The sequence below is a fragment of the Bufo bufo genome, chromosome 4 (assembly GCF_905171765.1).
Source record: "Bufo bufo chromosome 4, aBufBuf1.1, whole genome shotgun sequence".
Taxonomy (NCBI): Eukaryota; Metazoa; Chordata; class Amphibia; order Anura; family Bufonidae; genus Bufo; species Bufo bufo.
The window spans coordinates 60,491,547-60,513,481 of record NC_053392.1 but is presented as its reverse complement, the minus strand read 5'-3'; the positions used below and the strand labels follow the sequence as shown (position 1 = coordinate 60,513,481).

The 21,935-nt window shown below is 47.0% G+C and overlaps 1 protein-coding gene across 4 annotated transcripts in view; it reads right to left on the bottom strand.

Annotated features, from left to right (window-relative positions):
• LOC120997286 (CD2 associated protein) overlaps positions 1 to 21,935 on the bottom strand; it is an 88,208-nt gene that overhangs the window by 61,025 nt on the left and 5,248 nt on the right. For all 4 annotated transcript variants that reach the window (XM_040427311.1, XM_040427314.1, XM_040427315.1 and 1 more), the window contains exon 2: positions 3,105 to 3,265. In XM_040427311.1, the coding sequence (XP_040283245.1) occupies positions 3,105 to 3,265 (161 nt within the window). The remainder of the gene's footprint in view (positions 1 to 3,104; positions 3,266 to 21,935) is intronic.

Here is a 21,935-nt window from a genome sequence, read left to right as displayed (position 1 = left end):
CCCTGCAGCGCCCCCCACAGGGGAAATAAAGAATTACACAGGGCCTATTCATACCGATGGATTGTCTGTATAACACAGGGCAGGTCTTCTCTAATTGGTCTCCATTCCAGCCATGAGATGAGGAACGTGACCAGAAGACACCCCTCTGTTAAACCAGAATTCCCGAACAGGGTAAATGAAAATAGTTTTTCTAAACTGACCCTTTAAACCCCTCCGCTATGCTGAGCCAACAGGGAGGCCTGTATTAAAACTACCGGTGAGGCATTCATTATCAACCTCTCCACTGCCCTAGACCACCCGTGAGGCATTCATTATCAACCTCTCCACTGCCCTAGACCACCCGTGAGGCATTCATTATCAACCTCTCCACTGCCCTAGACCACCCGTGAGGCATTCATTACCAACCTTTCCACTACTCTAGACCACCGGTGAACTATTGCTTTGTGAACTTACAAGGGACAAAAAAATCCAAATCTCCACCCATATCAGATGCCATATTCTAACCTCTCCTACATCGGCACTCGACCCACAGTCTAATAGAGGAAAGAGTTAGTAGTCCGCTGGACATGCTGGAGCAGAGAGGAGTCCACTATTCTTGACATACCTCAGTGTTGTGCATCCGGTGGTTGGGTTTGCCAGCTGTTAAACTACAACTCCCAGCCTGCGGCTGTCAGAGCATGCTGAGTGTTATAGTTCGCAAGTGTTACATAATGGCTTGCAATATCCCCTGCACAGTGAGGAATGAACGTCTCATCTATCACATGCGGCCCAAAAATTTAATCCAAGAATATAAGCCATGTGCGCGTGACTGAAGACATCTGGATGACATATTTCCCTGCTGGAAGGACACAACAGCATCGTCCCCTCAGTCTCTCTGAAATTCCAGAGGTCCATCGGTGGGGTTATACAGATGATGGGAACGTCAATTAGCTTAGGGCTCCGATCACCAGCATGATGTACCACATAAGGGCCCGGCGTTACGTGGTCACCTCTGCCCCCCGACAAAGGCTCCTTACACATAACCGGCTGTCTGCCGACAACTAGGTTCCCTTATAAAAATACTCTCTGGAAGGAAACGCGACCAATGTATTTGGGGAGGAGCACAGATCCCTACCCCGACAAAGGAGATCATTTTGTACAAATTGGCAGAGTCTGCTGAAAAATATCCACTGTGCTTGACTAGCTTGAGGTCTGCACAAAATACATGTACGATCTAACACGGGCATGCTCAACCTGCGGCCCTCCAGCTGTTGCAAAATTACAACTCCCAGCATGCCCAAACAGTCTACAGCAGGGCATTGTGGGAGTTGTAGTTTGAGGCCGCAGGTCGAGCATGCCTGGTCTAACATAATAAAAGAGACAACATATCAGCCTCGCACATGCCACTGCGCAAAGCAGTCCGGCCCTGAGACCACCTGTCCCTGGGGACTCCTATATTACAGTTCAATGACACCACTATCATGTAAAGCTGCAGTAACACGACCGTGTCCGTTTTTACGGTCTGAAAATCTTGGATCCACAAAATACGGATCGCGCATACTTTACGGTCCGGGATCGTCTCCTTGCAGTCAGGTTTCCAGTTTGAGGACAAGAATAGGACGTGTTCTACAATTGCGTCTATGCCGCACGGATGACATCTGTGCGCTGTCCGCATTTTTTTCCGTGTGATCCACAAATAATCCGAATTGGGAGTGGAGAGAAAATACGGTTGTGTGAATGCACTCCTCACCGTTAAGAGTTTTCCAGGCCTACGTACTGATGAGGCTATGTTCACATGTACGGTACTGTATTCTAGTGGTCTGTTCTGGCGGAGGAACAGTGTCAGAATTACCATATCCGGCATAACCAAAGACCGCTGGGGTCCGCCCGATCCCGTGACCAAAATGGAATCCACAGGGTTTCTGGCATGCAGCGGTATTTTTCTGGAAGAAAACCAGCGTTTAGATCCCATTATAGTGAATGGGGGTCCAGCAGGCCAGTGCTATGCCAGACCTGGACCAGGGCCTGACTCCTGCACCCCCACCGATCAGGTGGCTGATGGAGCCGCAGCGCTCGGTGTCCGTTTACTGGCCCCAGCTCAGTACTTCTGGTGGATGGGACGGAGCTACAATGCCAGGCAGGAGCTTCTCTGGCCTCTAAATGAGGAGCCAAGTGACAGTATTTGGTCGCCAAATTAAAAAACGTTACGGCATGTAAAATATAGAGAATGTGGACACCACCGACAGTGGCCATTACGGAGAACCATGTGCACTACTTTCTGGCTTGTCTGCAGCCACCACTAGAGGGCGCTTACAGGGGTGCTTCCCGCAGACACAGGATAGGCAGTAAATGTCCGACAGGTACGAGCCCGGTCTCATGCCAATGGAGAAGTGGCCACACAAGCATGACCATCTCCAATGTATAAACAGTAAGAGTAATTGGGCATTTTACAAACTGCATGTGCGGTGACCCCTCCATTCACCCCCGTTCCCGAGCCAGAGGTGGGACCTGCATCTACTGGACATTTATGACGTATGTGTCCAGCAGCTGTATTCCACTGATCTTCTATATGCCCTTATTGACAGGTCTGTCAACCATTGTCCATATGGCAAAAGTCTAAGCAAACACAATCATTTTTGCACATCAATTTACCGCAAAACTGCCTTCTTTACCTCTCCAAAAATTTTCAGTGTGAAACACGTCCCGTGTGGGACCGCGACTTACCGTAGTGGACTCTGCTCCTTTGACCGGACTGCATGAGGACTTATTTTGCCGAGTGTCTCTCCCCGACATCATCTGTAATGGTTTGTACTGGCAGCAACAAGCGAGTACACATTACAGCTGAGGTCGGGCAGAGACGCACCAGATTATAAAATCATGGTGTGGTCCGATCAAAGGAGCAGAGTCCACTACGGTAAGTCACACAGTGAACACACCCTCTGAACGTGGATTTCTAGAGAAGAGTTACAAGCACTAGTACAAGGGAAAGGCATTGCCTACAGCAACCAATCAGGATGCAACGCTCATTTCTTTAGGGGCGTTTTGGGGAATGAAAGCAGCATCAGGGTTGGTTATCGTGGGACACGGCACTCGTTTTGGGGAGGTGGGGGCACTTCTCTGCTTACCTTAACAAAGTTATCAGGAAAAGCCCCTCGTTTGCCATTGAGATCCCCTTCCATCCAACCCTCCTCATCCAGCTTCTTGACATTTTTGATGATGTTCCCGACCCGCAGAGTCAGCTCGTCCTCGTGTACCGCATCATAGTCGTATTCCACAGCGTATTCAACTGGAAGGACACAGAGAAAAGGGTTTGAGACAGCAGTTCAGCCGTATTCATGTCCACATTAGTCAGATTTTACACCATAATGGTGCCACTTGGGTACGTGGCCTGACGAGTATAAATCATGTTCACCCATACAGCCATAAACCCAAAGCCAGCATCTGCCCAGGGCTGTCTGGTGCAGACATCAGGCCTGGGGTACAAACGGAAGGTACTGTCAAACAATGGAATCATTTAAAAATCAGGGTTTCATTCCAAATATATATAAATAAAATCAGCTGAGACTTCCTGTTTTCTGCCGCTCATTTGTCAGCTTTGCTGTGTAGACTGGGCAAAAACAAGCAGAGCCATCTCATGATCTTTAGAGGATGATGAGTTAATGACAGCTACATGCCCATACACCTTCACTCACTCACTTGGCCAACAGCTGTCTCTCCTGACAGAGGTGGCCGTGGTAGCACACTATAGGAAAAAGCACAAAGAGGCTGGCGCTTTTTCCTATAATGTGCTAGCACAGCCACCTCTGATGGATTGCAGGGTGGTCGTAACCATGGAAACTAGTGTATAATGTGATGGAAAAATGAATCCAGCCAGCAAAAGGAGGCAATATGGACAATCACAATACATTAGTAAGTGGCTTGTAGTAACTTTCTCTACAAGATAAATGCCCCTTGCTGAAGTGGTCAGTGAACTGGGGACTGAACAGGGTGAAATCCAACCCGTCCGCCCCTCATTTCCCCTGCACGTGCTGCACTGTATTGTGTTGGTTGTGGAATCCACACCGAAAATCTGCAACAGATTCTCCAAATCTGAACGTAGCCTTTTTTGTACATGAGACTACCGGAAAAGTCAGGAGCGGCTGGACTTTGGTAGGTGAAGCTCTGCAGAACAGACGACGATAACGTCACAATATAAACCTTCACTCGCACGTCTATGGACGGCTTTACAGATGAAATTTACCAACGTAATGGACAGGACAAATAATGAAGATTAATAAAAACCTAGCAAGGCTACTTTCACATTCGCGTTTTGTGCGGATCGGTTCAGACATCACAACCGTCTGCATCCGTTCAGAACGGATCCGTTTGTATTATCTGTAACAGACAAGACGGATCCGTCTTGAACACCATTAAAAGTCAAGGGAGGACGGATCCGTTTTCTATTCTGCCAGATCGTGTCATAGAAAATGGATCCGTCCCCATTGACTTACATTGTGTGTCAGGACGGATCTGTTTGGCTCCGCTTAGCTCACCCCATGGAGAGCCCGGTACCTCACCAGATCTCAAGAAAATTCCCTTGCCCTGCGCGATTAAGCACAGGAGAGCGCCGGAGCATGAAATAATCCAATGCTCATATCAGGGGGGCGGCCTGGGTGAAAACAGGGATATGTCCGGGTTGAGCTCTGAACCCGGACAACCCCTTTAAGACCGCGGCTCTGAGCAAATATTGTGAGCTGGAAGACGATGAGAAGTCCGGCTCCTCTGTCCTCACATCCAAGTGTCAGCAATAGGACCAGGCCTCATAAGAGACGTCTTAGGCCAAGTTCACACGAACGTTTTTTTTGCGAGTGTACGGGACTTTTTTTGTGTTCCGTATACGGTACCATTCATTTCAATGGTTCCGCAAAAAAGAACGGAATGTACTCCGTATGCATTCCGTTTCTGTTTTTCCGTTCCGTTGAAAGATAGAACATGTCCTATTATTGCCCACAAATCACGTTCCATGGCTCTATTCAAGTCAATGGGTCCGCAAAAAAAACGGAACATACGGAAATGCATCCGTATGTCTTCCGTATCCGTTCCGTTTTTGCTGAACCATCTATTGAAAATGTTATGCCTAGCCCAATTTTTTCTATGTAATTACTGTATATGCCATACGGAAAAACAGAAAGGAAAAAACGGAAACAAAAAACGGAACAACAGATCCGTGAAAAACGGACCGCAAAACACTGAAATCGACATACTGTAGTGTGAACTAGGCCTTACTCTCCGACTGCACGCTTCATGTCTGGACTATAAGAAGTAACTCGTACGTAAGAACTGGAAGGAATTTACCGCCATTTGCGAGACGTATTTCCAGACGTGTCTAAGGCCGCATGCACATGACCATATGTATTTTGCAGCCCACATATTGCAGATACTGCCCGCTTTGTATCTCCATTTTTTTTTTTTTTTTACGGACTCACATGTCATTGGGTCTGCTGTGGCCAAGTATCGGACACGTTCTGTCTTTTTGAACATCGTTCGTGTGATTTCCGTTTTCATGTCCATTTTGCAAAACATTAGACCATGTTTGCAAAATGCGGACCACGAACCGATCAAAGTTAAAGGGGGTTTCCAGGCTTTCAATATTGATGACCGATCCTCAGGAGAAGTCAGGTCCGACACCCGATCAGCTGTAGGAAGAGAAGCCAAGTGCCATGCGCATGTACAGTCTCCTGTCTCCTGCTGCTGCTATGGCAAGGAAGGAGAGAGGACATGGCACCTGCCTTCTCTTCATACAGCTGATCGGCGGGGGTGACGGGTGTTGACGGCCGGCGATCTGAGTCTTTGGAACTGACAGCGATTGCTGTGTACAGCTCCGTTCAGACTCCACCTGGCCGTGGTCCTGGAATGGTGGAATTGGGGGGGGGGGTTCCGGACCTGTTCCAGTGATTGTGGGGGTCCCAGCAATCATACATTTATCATATATTGTGGACAGTCGACACATGGCAAGGAATGGGAAGCAAAAACTAAACCCCCAGCACCAATGAACCCGCGGACATTACCCATCTCACTCCCTATTTTTTGGGGGTGGGGGGTCCTATTCTACATTAATCTTCACCCCATTTCGCCAGGCAAGAACCTGCATTGTTCATACAATGACAGACGTGATCGCCTGGAACCCGAGACAGATCAGCGATTACAGGAACCCGGATAGGAAGTAACAGCAGACGGCAAACATGGGGCTCAGCAAGTTTCACTTCATCCCATCTATCACTTCGCTATCATTTCTACTGCTGAAAACCCTCCGTGTGCGGACGACCATAGGGATGTGAAAACGGAGCAAGGCTAGCAGAAGGACCCGGCTTCACGCATATTTCATTTAACGTTTCTGTGTGTCGTTAAAAGATCGACAGTATCCCCCTATAACAGTGACCTCCACTGCCCCTCACTCATTAACACTGAGCCCCCCCCACAGTGCCCCGCCACTTTAAAATGGGACCTTCACAGCAGCCCGCCCCTCTAACAGTGACCTCACAGTACCCTGCTCCCTTAACAGTGACCTCACAGTACCCTGCTCCCTTAACAGTGACCTCACAGTACCCTGCTCCCTTAACAGTGACCTCACAGTACCCTGCTCCCTTAACAGTGACCTCACAGTACCCTGCTCCCTTAACAGTGACCTCACAGTACCCTGCTCCCTTAACAGTGACCTCACAGTACCCTGCTCCCTTAACAGTGACCTCACAGTACCCTGCTGCCTTAACAGTGACCTCACAGTACCCTGCTCCCTTAACAGTGACCTCACAGTACCCTGCTGCCTTAACAGTGACCTCACAGTACCCTGCTGCCTTAACAGTGACCTCACAGTACCCTGCTCCCTTAACAGTGACCTCACAGTACCCTGCTGCCTTAACAGTGACCTCCACAGCAGTTGCCCCTTGACAGTGACCTCCTTAGGGGCCCGCCAGGCTATGGTGTCGCACTGCGACACGTGACATGCTGCAACTGCGACAACAGTTGCAAAAAATCCATCCATGTTTTTTTCTGCGACTGTCGCAGTCGCAGCATGTCACATGTCACAGTGCAACAGCATAGACTATAATTATAAAAATTGTCGCGCGATACACGTAGCAGTGTAGTTGTGCCCTATGTGTCACGCGACACATCTCATCATGTAGCCCTAGCCTAAAGCTGACCTACAGCAGTGAAGATAAATGGCTGGGTTGTTATGGAAACCTGGAGTAAAACTGTGTGTATGTGGAGACTAAGGGCCTACGAGCTTCTGTTGGGATATGAAGAGAAAGACTTAAAGGCTTGTATTGGCTAATGCAGGTAATTTTTTATATATATATATATATATATATATATATATATATATATATATATATATATATATATATATATCTATATCTCAGGAACGGTACGTCCTAGGGAGCCGAGACCCCCACAAGATTTTTTTGTCCAGGTAGCAAGGGATGTGTATACCAAGTTTCGTTGAAATCGATGGTTGCGTTTGAGTGATCGCGGAACATACATACATACGTCCTTTATATAAATAGTTCAAAGAAAACATGATGGAAAAGTACATACGTGTCACAAGAACGGCCGGCGTTACCGAGGGCAATGGAAAATATATGTAACGTCTGCTCTGAAAATGTGTGACTTTGGAGATCAAATGGCCCCCGCCAATACTTTAGGCCTCTTTCACACAGGCGTTGCGGGAACACCCGCGATTTTTCCGCACGAGTGCAAAACATTGTAATGCGTTTTGCACTCCCGTGAGAAAAATTGCGCGTATTTGGTACCCAAACCCGAACTTCTTCACAGAAGTTCGGACTTGGGATCGGTGTTCTGTAGATTGTATTATTTCCCCTTATAACATGGTTATAAGGGAAAATAATAGCATTCTGAATACAGAATGCATAGTACAATAGCGCTGGAGGGGTTAAAAAATAAATAAATAATAATTTAACTCGCCTTAATCCACTTGTTCGCGATGCCGGCATCTCCTTCTGTCTTCATCTGAACTCTGTGCAGCAACAGGACCTTTGATGACGTCACTCCGGTCATCACATGGTACGTCACATGATCTTTTACCATGGTGATGGATCATGTGATGACCAGAATGACGTCACCAAAGGTCCTGTTGCTGCACAGAGATCAGATGAAGACAGAAGGAGATGCCGGCTACGCGAACAAGTGGATTAAGGGGAGTTAAAAAAAATTTTTTTATTTTTTTAACCCCTCCACCGATGTTTTACTATGCATTCTGTATTCAGAATGCTATTATTTTCCCTTATAACCATGTTATAAGAGAAAATAATAATGATCGGGTCCCCATCCCGATCGTCTCCTAGCAACAGTGCGTGAAAATCGCACCGCATCCGCACTTGCTTGTGGATGCTTGCGATTTTCACGCAACCCCATTCATTTCTATGGGGCCTGCGTTACGTGAAAAACGCACAAAGAGGAGCATGCTGCGATTTTCACGCAACGCACAAGTGATGCGTGAAAATCACAGCTCATGTGCACAGCCCCATAGAAATGAATGGGTCCGGATTCAGTGCGGGGGCAATGCGTTCACCTCCCGCATCGCATCTGCGCGGAAATCTCACCCGTGTGAAAGGGGCCTTACTGTTGGGATGGTAAGTGTAGTAGGTATTAACCCACGTGTCGTCCTACTCCGTTAATTGTGAGATGTGAAGACAGAGAACCTATCACAGATTACATAAGAGGCTTCGTAGCTCAGGACGGGTTTGATGACATATACAGTATTTTTCGCCCTATATGATGCACCCAGGATTTAGAGGAAGAAAATACAAAAATATTTTTCATTAGACCTCAGCTCATACCCCCATATTAATAAGACCCACAATGTGAAAAAGACCCCCCATTCAGAGCCCAGATCTGACCTCCAATCAGACCTCATATCAGACCCCCCCCCAATGTGATAAAGACCTCAGATCAAACCCCCTCCCCCCATGTTAATCAGAGCTCAGCACAGCCAAAAAAAAAAAAAAAAAAAAAAATCAACTCGCCTCTCCTGTTCTGGCTACCGCTCCCGAGACCCGGCGCTCTTCCTGCCATGCTGTGTCCCGACGTCACCGAGCGCGCCGATGTCCTCACATTCTGCAGTAACAGCATAGCATGTGGCAGAGAACCAGGAAGTACAGTGCCCACAGGGAGAGCCCTGTATTGACCACTTCCCGGTCCTCCTGTACTAATGATCGCTTCCGTAATGGAAGCGCTAATTGGTATTTGCTACATAAGACACATTTTATGAATTTTCGGTGAATTGTAAGGTTTAGAATATATATTGTATCCTTGCAACCTACAGCAAGAACCCAGCAAAAAAAAAAAAAAAAACACACACTGAAAAGACTAAGGACGGAGCGGTTTACTGCAGCGCTGCCCCCACTGAAGTCGATGGCAGCAGCACTACTTCCTCTGATGTTGATGGTAGCCGCACTGTGGTAACTAGGTCTGTCCACTGTCCTGTGCTGGAGCTACTGAAGCACATTTGATTGACATCCCAAGCCCCCGCCAGACCCCCACTGAACAAATATCGATGGCCATCAATAGTAATGGAGTGTACAACCCCCCTTTAAGGCACCTACCCCCCCTCCTCCCCCACCACCAACAACCATATAGGAAAGCACAGAAGACTCAGCTTTCCTATATGGATGGCCTAGGCAAAACCATGTATACCACATCACCAGTTGTCCTTCCTTGGACCTCTTTTGGTAGCTGATAATATTCACAGTAAAGGTGCAGTTACACGATCGAACGTATTTTGCAGTTTACAAAACGTGGGTGATGTCCATGTAACGTCCGTGTTGCATCCGATTTTTTTGCGGACCCGTTGACTTTAATGGGTTCCTTGGTCTGCATTTGCAGCCAAGAATAGGACATGTTCTATTTTTTGCTGAACGGACATACGGAGGCAGAAAACACACAGATGTCAGTTCTGCAAGAGACAGAACACGCCTTACACTTGGCCACAAAATGCAGTTCACGGACTAATTGAAGTCAACGGGTCAGCAAAAATAAATAAATAAAAATTGATGCAACACGGACGTAACAGACTTCATCCATATTTTGCAGATCCGCAAAATACATACGGTCGTGTGAATGCACTCTACAGTTATCACCCTAGTGGTCAGTTTGAGAACTGCCGTTTCTGGAAAAACAGAGAGATAAAGAGTCAGTGTTAGTACTTGGCGGTTTTATTCAACAAGCCAATCTTATAAAATAACTACAGTTTTCTTCCAAATCTTTTTTGACAAAGAATTTTCATTTTTTTTACAAATTAGCATTTTCTTAAAGAGTTGTCTGTAAAGATTTGTCATGGCACCATTAGGCCACTCAGGAGGCTATATAAACAAGGAGTTATAGGTAGCACATGTGGCGCCACCCTGTGGAATCAATACTCCTATTCAACTGCTGCCACCTTGCATTGCATTGAATTGGATGGAACCAGCCAATGACTGTTGCTTCATCTAAAAATACAGACAAGTGGCGCTCACGCGCAGACTCTTCCATCCTCTATTACTTTTTACAAAGCAGGTCGTGCTTATAGAAAACACAGCTGAGAGGAATAATACTGTCCTCTGACACACATGAAGGCCTGGCATTGTCCGGATACCTCGTGACCCACTTTACAGATGTGCTTACCTGGAGTGCACCTCCCCCACCACCACAGGTATGCACAACCCAACCCTGGGATATGTTTAGCAAACAGATGCCCCGCACACGATTGTGTCACCGGCAGAAATAGAACAAGGAAACGAAAGAAAAACCTCCTGGTATCACCTGAGCCGTGTACGGGCCAAGTGCAGTGAGTAGTAGATGGCGAGATAACACTGGAACCAAGGGAAAGGTCATGAAGATAGAAGTGGGGGTGAGCGGCTAGGGGGCAAGAGGCGAGCCGGCAAGCAGAGCAAAGCAGTGGGCGAGCAGGCAAAACTAAAAGCCGTGAGCTAGCTTTGAGAGGGCAAAACAAACTAAGAAGTGGGCTAGCCTTGGGGTGCAAACTCAGCAAAGCAAGAGAGACTTGAAGAGGCCAAACAAAAACAAAAAAGTGGGTGAGCTATTGGAGAAGTAAACAGAAGAGAGCAGTGGGCGAGCCAGGGAAGAGAGCAAACAGGACAGGGCAGAGCAAAGAAGGGAGGCAGAATACAGCAGTGATAGAGAAGGAGGGGGCCAAAAAGGACCAGGCAGAGTGCAAGCTGGGGTGTGGTAGGAACAGAGACAATCGTGGGAAAGACTGCTGACCGGACAGTTGTGCACAAAACCATCATTGACACCCTCCATACGGAGGGAAAGCCTCAAAAGGTAATTGCAAAAGAAGTGGGATGTTCCCAAAGTGCTGTATCAGAGCACGTTAATAGAAAAGTATGTGGAAGGGACAAGTCTGGAAGACAAAGGTGCACAAGCAGCAGGGATGACCGCAGCCTGGAGAGGATGGTCAGGAAAAGGCCCTTCAAAAGTGTTAGGGACTTTCACAAGGAGTGGACTGAGGCTGGAGTTAGTGCATCAAGAGCCACCACACACAGACGGATCCTGGACATGGGCTTCAAATGTCGTATTTCTTTTGTCAAACCTCTAAATGTCAGAAGAGTCTTACCTGGGCTAAAGAAAAAAAAAAAAAAAAAAAAAAAGAACTGGTCTGGAGGAAGAATGGAGAGGCGCCCAATGCAAGATGCTTGAAGTCCGGTGTGAAGTTTCCACAGTCTGTGCTGATTTGGGGAGCCATGTCATCTGCTGGTGTTGGTCCACTGTGCTTCATTATATCCAGAGTCAACACAGCCGTCTACCAGGAGATTTTGGAGGACTTCATGCTTCCTTCCGCAGACGAGCTTTATGGAGATGGTGACTTCATTTTCCAGCAGGACTTGGCCCCTGTCCACACTGCCAGAAGTACCAAAACCTGGTTCAATGACCATGGGATTACTGCGCTTGATTGGCCAGCAAACTCGCCTGACCTGAACCCCATAGAGAATCTATGGGCCATTGCCAAGAGAAAGAAGAGAGACACGAGACCGAACAATGCTGAAGATCTGAAGGCTGAAGCATCCTGGTCTTCTATAACACCTCGGCAGTGCCATAGGCCGATAGCATCCATGCCACGCCGCACTGAGGGGCCCAAACCAAGCACCGAGTACATATGCATGATTATACATTTCAGAGGTCCTACATTTTTCTATTTAACATCCTTTTTTTAAAATTGATTTTATGTAATATTCAAATTTTCTGAGAATGTGACTTTGGGGTTTCATAAGCTGTAAGCCACAACCATCCAAATTATAACAAATAAAGGCTTGGAATCTCTCGCTTTGCCTGTAATGAGTCTCATATGTTAGTTTCACTTTTTAAGTTGCATTACTGAAATAAATGAACTTTGCACGATATTCTAATTATTTGAGTTTCACCTGTGTATGATGTCCGATTTTCATTTCTTACATCAGTCACAGGATACCCTTAAAGTAGTAAGTAGAGGTGCAGTCGGGCACTTGGTGGTTATATTATACCGCACGGTGACAGGTTATACCGCTCCAGGTCCACTTATCTTTCGGCAATGTGACAGAAAAAGGATTTGTTTTCACAGAAAATATATTTTCCTCGTACAGACAGCAAGTTACAACCAAATCCACCCGGGAGGCAAAGCCGGCGTTCTTATCAGACCCTACTTTTGGACGCACCTTATATGTTTTTAGAGGGTATGTACATTCTTGCAACCTTCTTTTCATTTTTTAAATACTCCAATGTATCTGAAACACTTTTTGGCATATACAGGTGAAACTCTGAAATAAATGAACTTTGCACGATATTCAAATTTTTCGAGTTTCACCTGTAGATGTTGCAGATTTTGTCGCAAAGGTGTTTTGCAGAAAAATCTGGGACTTTACCCCGCGTGGTGTGGTGTGGGCGGGGAGCGAGACCCGTCTCATTCATCATTTTCCACGTCAGTTTTTGACGAGGGTAGGGAAATCTCACGAGGTAGGGAAACCTAACGGAACACCGGGAGCGCCCCGGATTACTGGGGGGCAGCCATGTGAGGGCAAATACCCAGGCGCCAGGACAAAATTCCTGATCGCCATGGCGACCTGGCGCCTGGGATTTGTGGAGCCCTGCCTTAATCTACAGCAACAAGGGAGCCGGCGTAGATTAAAGCATGTCGCGCGGTCGGCGGCAGCAAGCGCCAAACTTATGTAGAGGCTGCGCCTCAACATAACTCTGGTGCATCCGTCAGCGCACAGGGATTAAGACCGGCGTATCAATCACTGGTCTTAATAAATGTCCCCCTTTGTGCCTACAGATCCTATGCAGACCTATGTGTCTCTATGGTAACAGACTGCAAGCCTTGATTGTAGTCAGATCCTGCGGTTGTGTTACTCCCCTTCCATCTTTCCCATAGGCTTGTTAATTTAATTAACTCCTTAGTGACCAGCCTGTTTTGGGAATTACTGACCAAGCGTTTTTCTTCTTTTTAGTTGTCGCGTTCCAAGAGCTATAACTTTTTTATTTTTCCGTCTATATATCTTTATGAGGGCTTCTTTTTTGCGGGATAAGTTGTAGTTTTTAATGGCGCCATTTTGGGGTACATATAAATTTGTAATTAACTTTTATTAAGGATACATGCACACAACCGTATGTGTTTTGCGGTCCGCAAAAAAAAAAAAAAAAAACACATCCGTATGCCATCCGTTTTTTGTTTTTTTGCGGATCCATTGTAACAATGCCTAAAACGGACAAGAATAGGACATGTTCTATTTTTTTTGCAGGGCTACGGAACGGACATACTGATACGGATAGCACACGGTGTGCTGTCCGCATTTTTTTGCTGACCCATTGAAATGAATGGGTCCGCATCCTATCCGCAAAAAAATAAAATAAATGGAATGGACACGGAAACAACGTTTGTGTGCATGTAGCCTAAAAACTCTTTCTGTGAGGGAGATGGGAAAAACAGCAATACTGCCACTGCGTTATTACGCTATAAATTTTACAGCATTCATTTTTCGGTATAAAAAACATAATATCTTTATTCTCTGGGTCAGTACGATTACAGTGATACCAAATACATGTATTTTTTTTTTTTTTATGTTTTTGCAATAAAATCCCCTTTTTTTTTTAAGAAAATTTTTTTTTTTGCATTGCCACTTCCCAAGACCCATAACTTTTTTTTTTTTCTTTATATGGAGTTGTGTGAGGGTTTAATTTTTGGGGGACGACTTGCATTTTTTCATTGGCATCATTTTGGAGTAAATGGCGCTTTTTGATCGCTTGTTATTAAGTTTTTTTGGTGGCAACTAAGAATAAATTAGCAATTGATATTTATGTAGTCCGGGTCGTAACGGACGTGACAATACCAAACATATGGGGAAGATTTTTTAATTTTTCTCATTGAAAAAAAATTAATTTTAATGCGTCTTTTTATTGAATAAATGTTTTAGTTTGTTTTTTAACCACTCAATAGTCCCACAAGAGGACTATAAGGCTGGGTTCACATGGGCGTCATGTTTTGGCTCAGGATGCGTCCCGGGTGCATTGCGGCAAACCCGCGCGAATAGGTACCCAATTGCAGTCAGTTTTGACTGCGATTGCGTTCTGTTTTTATCGTGCGGGTGCAATGTGTTTTGCACGCGCGTGATAAAAAAAAATTAATGTGCTACACAGACCCGGACTTCTTCACTGAAGTTCAGTTTGGGTTAGGTGTTGTGTAGATTGTATTATTTTCCCTTATAACATGGTTATAAGGGAAAATAATAGCATTCTTAATACAGAATGCATAGTACAATAGCACTGGAGGGGTTAAAAATAAAATAAAAAGTAATTAAACTCACCTTAATCCACTTGTTCGCGCAGCCGGCATCTCTTCTGTCTTCATCTGTGAGGTAAAGGACCTGTGGTGACGTCACTGCGCTCATCACATGATCCATCACCATGGAGATGGATCATCTGACGGACCATGTGATGAGCGCAGTGACCTCACCACAGGTCCTTTACCTCACAGATGAAGACAGAAGAGATGCCGGCTGCGCAAACAAGTGGATTAAGGCGAGTTAAATTACTTTATTTATTTTTTAACCCCTCCATCACTATTTTACTAAGCATTCTGTATTCAGAATGCTATTATTTTCCCTTATAACCATGTTATAAGGGAAAATAATAATGATCGGGTCCCCATCCCGATAGTCTCCTAGCAACCGTACGTGAAAATCGCACCGCATCTGCTTGCTATGAGGCCTGCGTTGCGTGTAAAACGCACAATATAGAGCATGCTGCGATTTTCACGCAACACACAAGTGATGCGTGAAAAATCACCGCTCATGTGCACAGCCCCATAGAAATGAATGAGTTCGGTTTCAGTGCGGGTGCAATGTGTTCACTTCACGCATTGCACCCGTGCGGAAATCTCGCCCGTGTGAACCCAGCCTAAGACAGCTTTTTGAGTGCATTGCATTTTAATGGCAATGCTATTCTGACATTGACCAGCCTGCTGGAAATTACTCAAGGCTGGTTTGGGGCCTACATCAGACCCCAGGCAGCCTTAACACAGAGGTGGGACCCGCACCTCTCAGACAATGGGGGCATATCCTAACGATATGCCCCAATTGTATGTAATGGGAATACCCCTTTAAGTTACGCTGTCACTATGCTCCTTGTACCGATCGAGTCATTGCCAACCAAAGAATCCCGACTCCTGGTCTCCTGCTTGCTGTAAGACAGGACATCATACGATATTGCAATCCTCATTACATAGACTAAACTGCTTTGCTAGAAATGTAGCAGTTGTAACGGGTGTGGATCCATTGCATCAACTAGCCGATATGACTTTGGGCTAGTCCTAAGGGAGTCATCCTGGCGGTTCCCCGGTTTTCACCCTTTAACCCCTACACAGGGATCTGGCCTTCGCTGCAGGTGACCCAGCAGGCTGCTAGCTCTTATAATAGTTAATGTACTTGGCTGCTGACCCACGAAGGTCAGACACCGACGCAAAGCACCAAGGGATCAGGCAATACTCGTAGTCGGTAAACAGGCAGAGGTCAAGGCAGGAAGAGATCGTACAATTCCGTGAACTAATCCGAGGTCAGGGCAGGCAGCAGATGGTATCAGAATCGGTTAACAGGAAGAAGTTCAGTACACAGGCAAACAGTCAAAAAAGCATACCTTCACTGGAACCCAAGTTCAGGCAAGGAGCAGGCATGACCACCGCTGAGGTGGTCATAACCATGGAAACTAGCAGTTTATAATGTGATGGAAAAATGAATCCAGCCAGAAAAGGAGACAATATGGAGAATCACAATACATTAGTAAGGGCTTTGTATTAACTTTCTCTACATGATTAAAGCCATTTACTGAAGTGAGACAACCCCTTTAAGTAAAAAATAAAGCTACTTTGTAAATAGTCTCCTTCCATTTTGTGTATAAAGTTCCTGTGCAAACTTCTGTCTCCACGGTAACAGACTACAAACAAGCTGTGTCGTCTGATCCTGTAGTCATACTCCATCTTCTACAAATCGCTAACCTAATACACGTATGTAGGGAAATTACAAGATCAGTGTGTAACCATGGAAACACACAGCTCTGAATAGGAGCCATAGAAACAAAACTACCTCAAACGTATATTCCTAAGGACTCAATCACACGACAGTACGAATAGGTCCGCATCCGTTCCGCAGAACGGGTGCGGACCAATTTATTTCAATGGGGCTGCAAAAGATGCGGACCGCACACTGTGTGCCGACGTACATCCGTATTTCCGTTGCGCGGTCCTGCAAAAGACCGCACACCGTGTGCAGATGTACATCCGTTTTTCCGTTCCGCGGTCCTGCAAAAAAGATGTGTGGAAAAAATACGGTCGTGTGAATGAAGCCTTGGGGAAGCATTTATCAAAGTTGCAGGGAAAGTAATGAGACATTTTGTTTTCCCCTGGCTCATGAAGAGTGGTCTCAGTGCCCCCCTCCTATGTCTTCCATGTCCTCCAGCATGGCACTTGGAAAAGGGATGTCAAAAGCATAGAAGGTCATAGGAAATGGGCAATATACAATACAAACAAGTCACAGCCGAGGCCCGGGTTGTGACTGAACAGGGCACACGTTCCCCCTCTGCCTGCTGCTTACAGGTGTTTGTGGGTACAAACAACAGACGTTGGTCCGGGGCAGCACCTGCGGGTGACGTCAGATTTCCTGCCCGCCACGTGGAGGAAGTGACTGCAGAGCTTTTGGTGCTTACACTATTAATAATGCCGCTGCTGACATCTCTGCACGGAGTACAACAAATGCTACTCCACCTGCAGACCTGTCCAGGACACCCCGGCAGCAGCAGCTTCGGTACATGTACGGCTCCATCCACATGTCTATCAATTCTTCCTTCAGTCAAGAGAAGCAGAAATACAGGGGGGGGGGATGGGAGCGCTGAACCCATCTGCTGTTCTTCCTGTCCAATATGACGGAAGCCCTTGAGGCTCGCAACGTTAGTGTGAACAGAGGCTTAAGGACGATTGAGCAAGCGATTGTTGGGAGAGAAGAGTTCCTTCCTGCTAGCTCCATGCAGCGATCTCCTCCACAGTATGGGGAGGAGCGATTGCTAATGTCATTGTTCGCCCCTATACAGTCTAGTGGTCTGCCGGCAGCAGATCGTAATTAGACAGCACAACCTGCCGCCGGCAAACACTGATTTTTAAGCGTGCTTAAAAAAAAATTAAAATAAAAAAAAATAAACAACAATTGCCCAATGAACGAACGTTTGCTCAGGCAATCTGGGGCAGTATTACACTGCCAGATGAATGCTTGTGTAATAGGCCATAGAATTTGTACTGTTTCAGTCCAGGCTGTTTGCAGTGTAGCAAAATAAATCCTGATCATTCCCAATAATGGAGAGGGCCCCCAACTAGCAGGTGCCGAGGGCCCAAACAACACAGCTCTCAGGGCAAAGTTTAGGAGACTGTATGAAGTGCCTGGAATCCAGCTGAAAAGGACATTGGTGAGGACCAGCCAATCAGCATCGCTGGGAGCATTTTCAGCAATGCTGACTGGCTGAGAGAGCAGCACCATCAAAATGCTCCTCCCAACTGTCCTTTTCAGCTGGATACTAGGCATCCAAACTCATCTTACCGATGTGATTTTATTACACAGCAGACTGCACATATCACTACACGGATGTGAACAGTGCGCTGCAGGCGATATAAACCCCAGCAGGTTTAATAAGGTTAGAGATGGATTCTGCGGAGTACAGACAGTCAGTCCTCAGCTTTAATGGCTTCTATTTGTTTCTCAGGAAGCCCAAGTTTGAGGAAGAAAATGCAAAGTGACTACAGGAAAGCGACTGCTGAAAGATGTAAATCTGAGCCAAGACACATGCTGCAGCCGGAAAGCACGAAGTGGATGCATGGCCCCAAACACCACTTCCTCCTGCCGCCCCTCTCCGTACCAGGGCAGGAAAAGTGTCTGAAGCAGTCACTTAAAGGGATTCTCCAGGATTACTCAGGCACACCATACACACGGATGTGGCTGTGTCCGGTACTGCAGCTCAGTCAAACCCTACAGGGGGGGGGAATGGATTGTATGGCGCAAGGGATGGTAGAAAAGTAAACTGGATACAGATCTCTGGCCCCGGGAGTCCCCAAAAGAAAAACAAGACTTAAAGGGGTTCTCTGGGAATAATTTAAGGCGGCCACAAGTAACTTGTCCTAGAATGTGGGCAGCACTGGTTGCCTCCATTTGCAGAGGACAGGGCCTCGCGACACACAGCGCTCCAGCATTTGGCGAGATTTCCTGTCCGGCAGCTCAGCCATGATGACATATCATAGGCAGGATGACATCATTACCATCTACTGTAGAGCAGCGCAGTGAGGTTGATGGTCGTCATTTTAAATCAGCCCAGTTTAAAGAGGACTTGGCACCTGGTCCTATTCTGCTACAAGAGGCCTTTTATATACAGTCCGAAAACCACGGAAGTGTAACGAGGCGGTGAGGTAGCGCATTCCTGAGACGCAAGAGAAGGAGAGGAGGGAGTGTTGGTAAGTAATGACTCAAGATCTTAGCAGCAATTCATGGCTATAGTGGGAATCACAAGGGCGTCCCCCGCAATGACAACAGATGGGTCCGAGGCGATTCTACGCCCTTCCCCACCATACAACCCCCAAATTACAGGGAGGAAGAAACGAGCAGCACCGCCAGCCTGGGAGCCCACTAACATGCAGCAGACACCTCCATCCCTCCTCCCATGGACGGGGGGGGGGGGATACAGCGCCACAGCCGACACCGCCGGTTCTAGAGATCACGTGCATGAAAAACCAGACGCAATCCGGATCCAACACAGAAAAACCGGAAACACTGAACACAATCTCAGGAGAAAAATAAAAAATTGCACCTGCCTAAAAAAAACTATCAGCTTCAGGGCTCATGCACACAAACTTATTTTTTGTCCATGTCTGTTCCGCTTTTTTTGCGGCCCATATGTGGAACCGTTCAAAGACGGAAATGACTCTGCGTGCATTCCGTGTCCGCATGTCTGCGTGGCAGTTCCAGAAAATAAATAAATAGAACCGGTCCTAAAATTGTCCGCATTACAGACAAGGATAGGATTGGTTTATTAGCGGCCAGCCGTTCCGCAAAACGCACACTGCCAGTATCCGTGCTCGGCGGATCCACAATCTGGGAACTGCAAAACACTCCACTTTCATGTGCACGAGCCCTGATCCTGACAAAATCCGTATGGCTTGTGTGAAAGAGGCCACACACACACCCCCCCCCCCCCCCCCCCCCGCCACCGTCCCCCCAAAAACTGTAAATTTTATATCAAATATTAATATCAAGACTTTTTGTTGTGTGAACGCAGCCTAATGTAGCTCATGCACATGAAGGTGTTTTTTGACCGCATTCGATCCGCATTTTTTGCGGGTTGGATGCGGACCCATTCACTTCAACGGGGTCGTAAAAGATGCGGAAAGCACACCGTGCGCTATCCGCAGGACGTTCCGTTACGCAAAAAGCGCAGCGCACGCGGCCGATGTCTGTGTTTTGCAAATCCGCAATTTGCAGGCAGCAAAAAGAGCTACGGCGATGTGCACGAGTGTAAACCTGCCTTTATGTCCGTTCCTGATAATCGGCCCGACAATTGCCTTGTGTAAGATCCCATTCACACGTCCGCAAAATGGGTCCGCATCCGTTAAGCAATTTTGCGGAACAGGTGTGGACCTATTCATTTTCAATGGAGCCGCACTTTCAGATCTGCAAAAAATGAAAAATAAATAGAACATGTCCTATTCTTGTAAGGCATTTTCTATGAGAGTGCCAGCGACGTGTGGTCCGAAAAATGCGGAACGCACATTGCCGGTGTCAATGTTTTGCGGATCCGCAAAACACATATGGATGTGTGAATGGACCCTAAACCCGGCTTTATTCCCAGTGACGCTGCTCTCCCCTGTACTCCTAATCCGGGAGCGGCCGCCTACTGCAGAGAGGCTAATCCAGGACAAAACTCACACCCCAGGACTCCACGGCCGTCACTTCCCGCTAATCACAGCGCAAGAGTGATCCTTATCTGCGCTGGACAGCCTCGTCCTCATCCTACCCAAACTAAAACTGTGTAACACCCCTTCTTCCAGGACGACAGCCTCTCCCTGCACCCCTCAAAGGCTGCAGCCAGGGGCGCACAACATCAATCTTACCCTTTCAATTCTATTTTATTCCTGTCCTCCCACAACGGAGCTGACAGACATCGCTGACCATGATTACAATACCAGAACGGAGGGCTGATTCACACGGGCTGTATCTGTGGACTGACCCAGCCTGATGATATGAGCACAGTGCAACAGCACCACAATCAGATAGGAACTGACTGTACCAGGAGTCACTGTGATGCAGGATTTGCCGGTGTACGCCACTGGCACACGTCACCTGGAGACCGATGTGTACCAGCCAGATGGAGGCCAAAAGTACACGCCTGGCACACGTTGGCCTATGGATATACACTGCTCAAAAAAATAAAGGGAACACTTAAACAACACAATGTAACTCCAAGTCAATCACACTTCTGTGAAATCAAACTGTCCAATTAGGAAGCAACACTGACTGACAATCAATTTCACATGCTGTTGTGCAAATGGGATAGACAACAGGTGGAAATTATAGGCAATTAGCAAGACACCCCCAATAAAGGAGTGGTTCTGCAGGTGGTGACCTGACCACTTCTCAGTTCCTATGCTTCCTGGCTGATGTTTTGGTCACTTTTGAATGCTGCCGGTGCTTTCACTCTAGTGGTAGCATGAGACGGAGTCTACAACCCACACAAGTGGCTCAGGTAGTGCAGCTTATCCAAGATTGCACATCAATGCGAGCTGTGGCAAGAAGGTTTGCTGTGTCTGTCAGCGTAGTGTCCAGAGCATGGAGGCGCTACCAGGAGACAGGCCAGTACATCAGGAGACGTGGAGGAGGCCGTAGGAGGGCAACAACCCAGCAGCAGGACCGCTACCTCCGCCTTTGTGCAAGGAGGAACAGAAGGAGCACTGCCAGAGCCCTGCAAAATGACCTCCAGCAGGCCACAAATGTGCATGTGTCTGCTCAAACGGTCAGAAAAAGACTCCATGATGGTGATATGAGGGCCCGACGTCCATAGGTGGGGGTTGTGCTTACAGCCCAACACCGTGCAGGACGTTTGGCATTTGCAAGAAAACACTAAGATTGGCAAATTCGCCACTGGCGCCCTGTGCTCTTCACAGATGAAAGCAGGTTCACACTGAGCACATGTGACAGACGTCACAGAGTCTGGAGATGCCGTGGAGAACGTTCTGCTGCCTGCAACATCCTCCAGCATGACCGGTTTGGCATTAGGTCAGTAATGGTGTGGGGTGGCATTTCTTTGGAGGGCCGCACAGCCCTCCATGTGCTCGCCAGAGGTAGCCTGACTGCCATTAGGTACTGAGATGAGATACTCAGACCCCTTGTGAGACCATATGCTGGTGC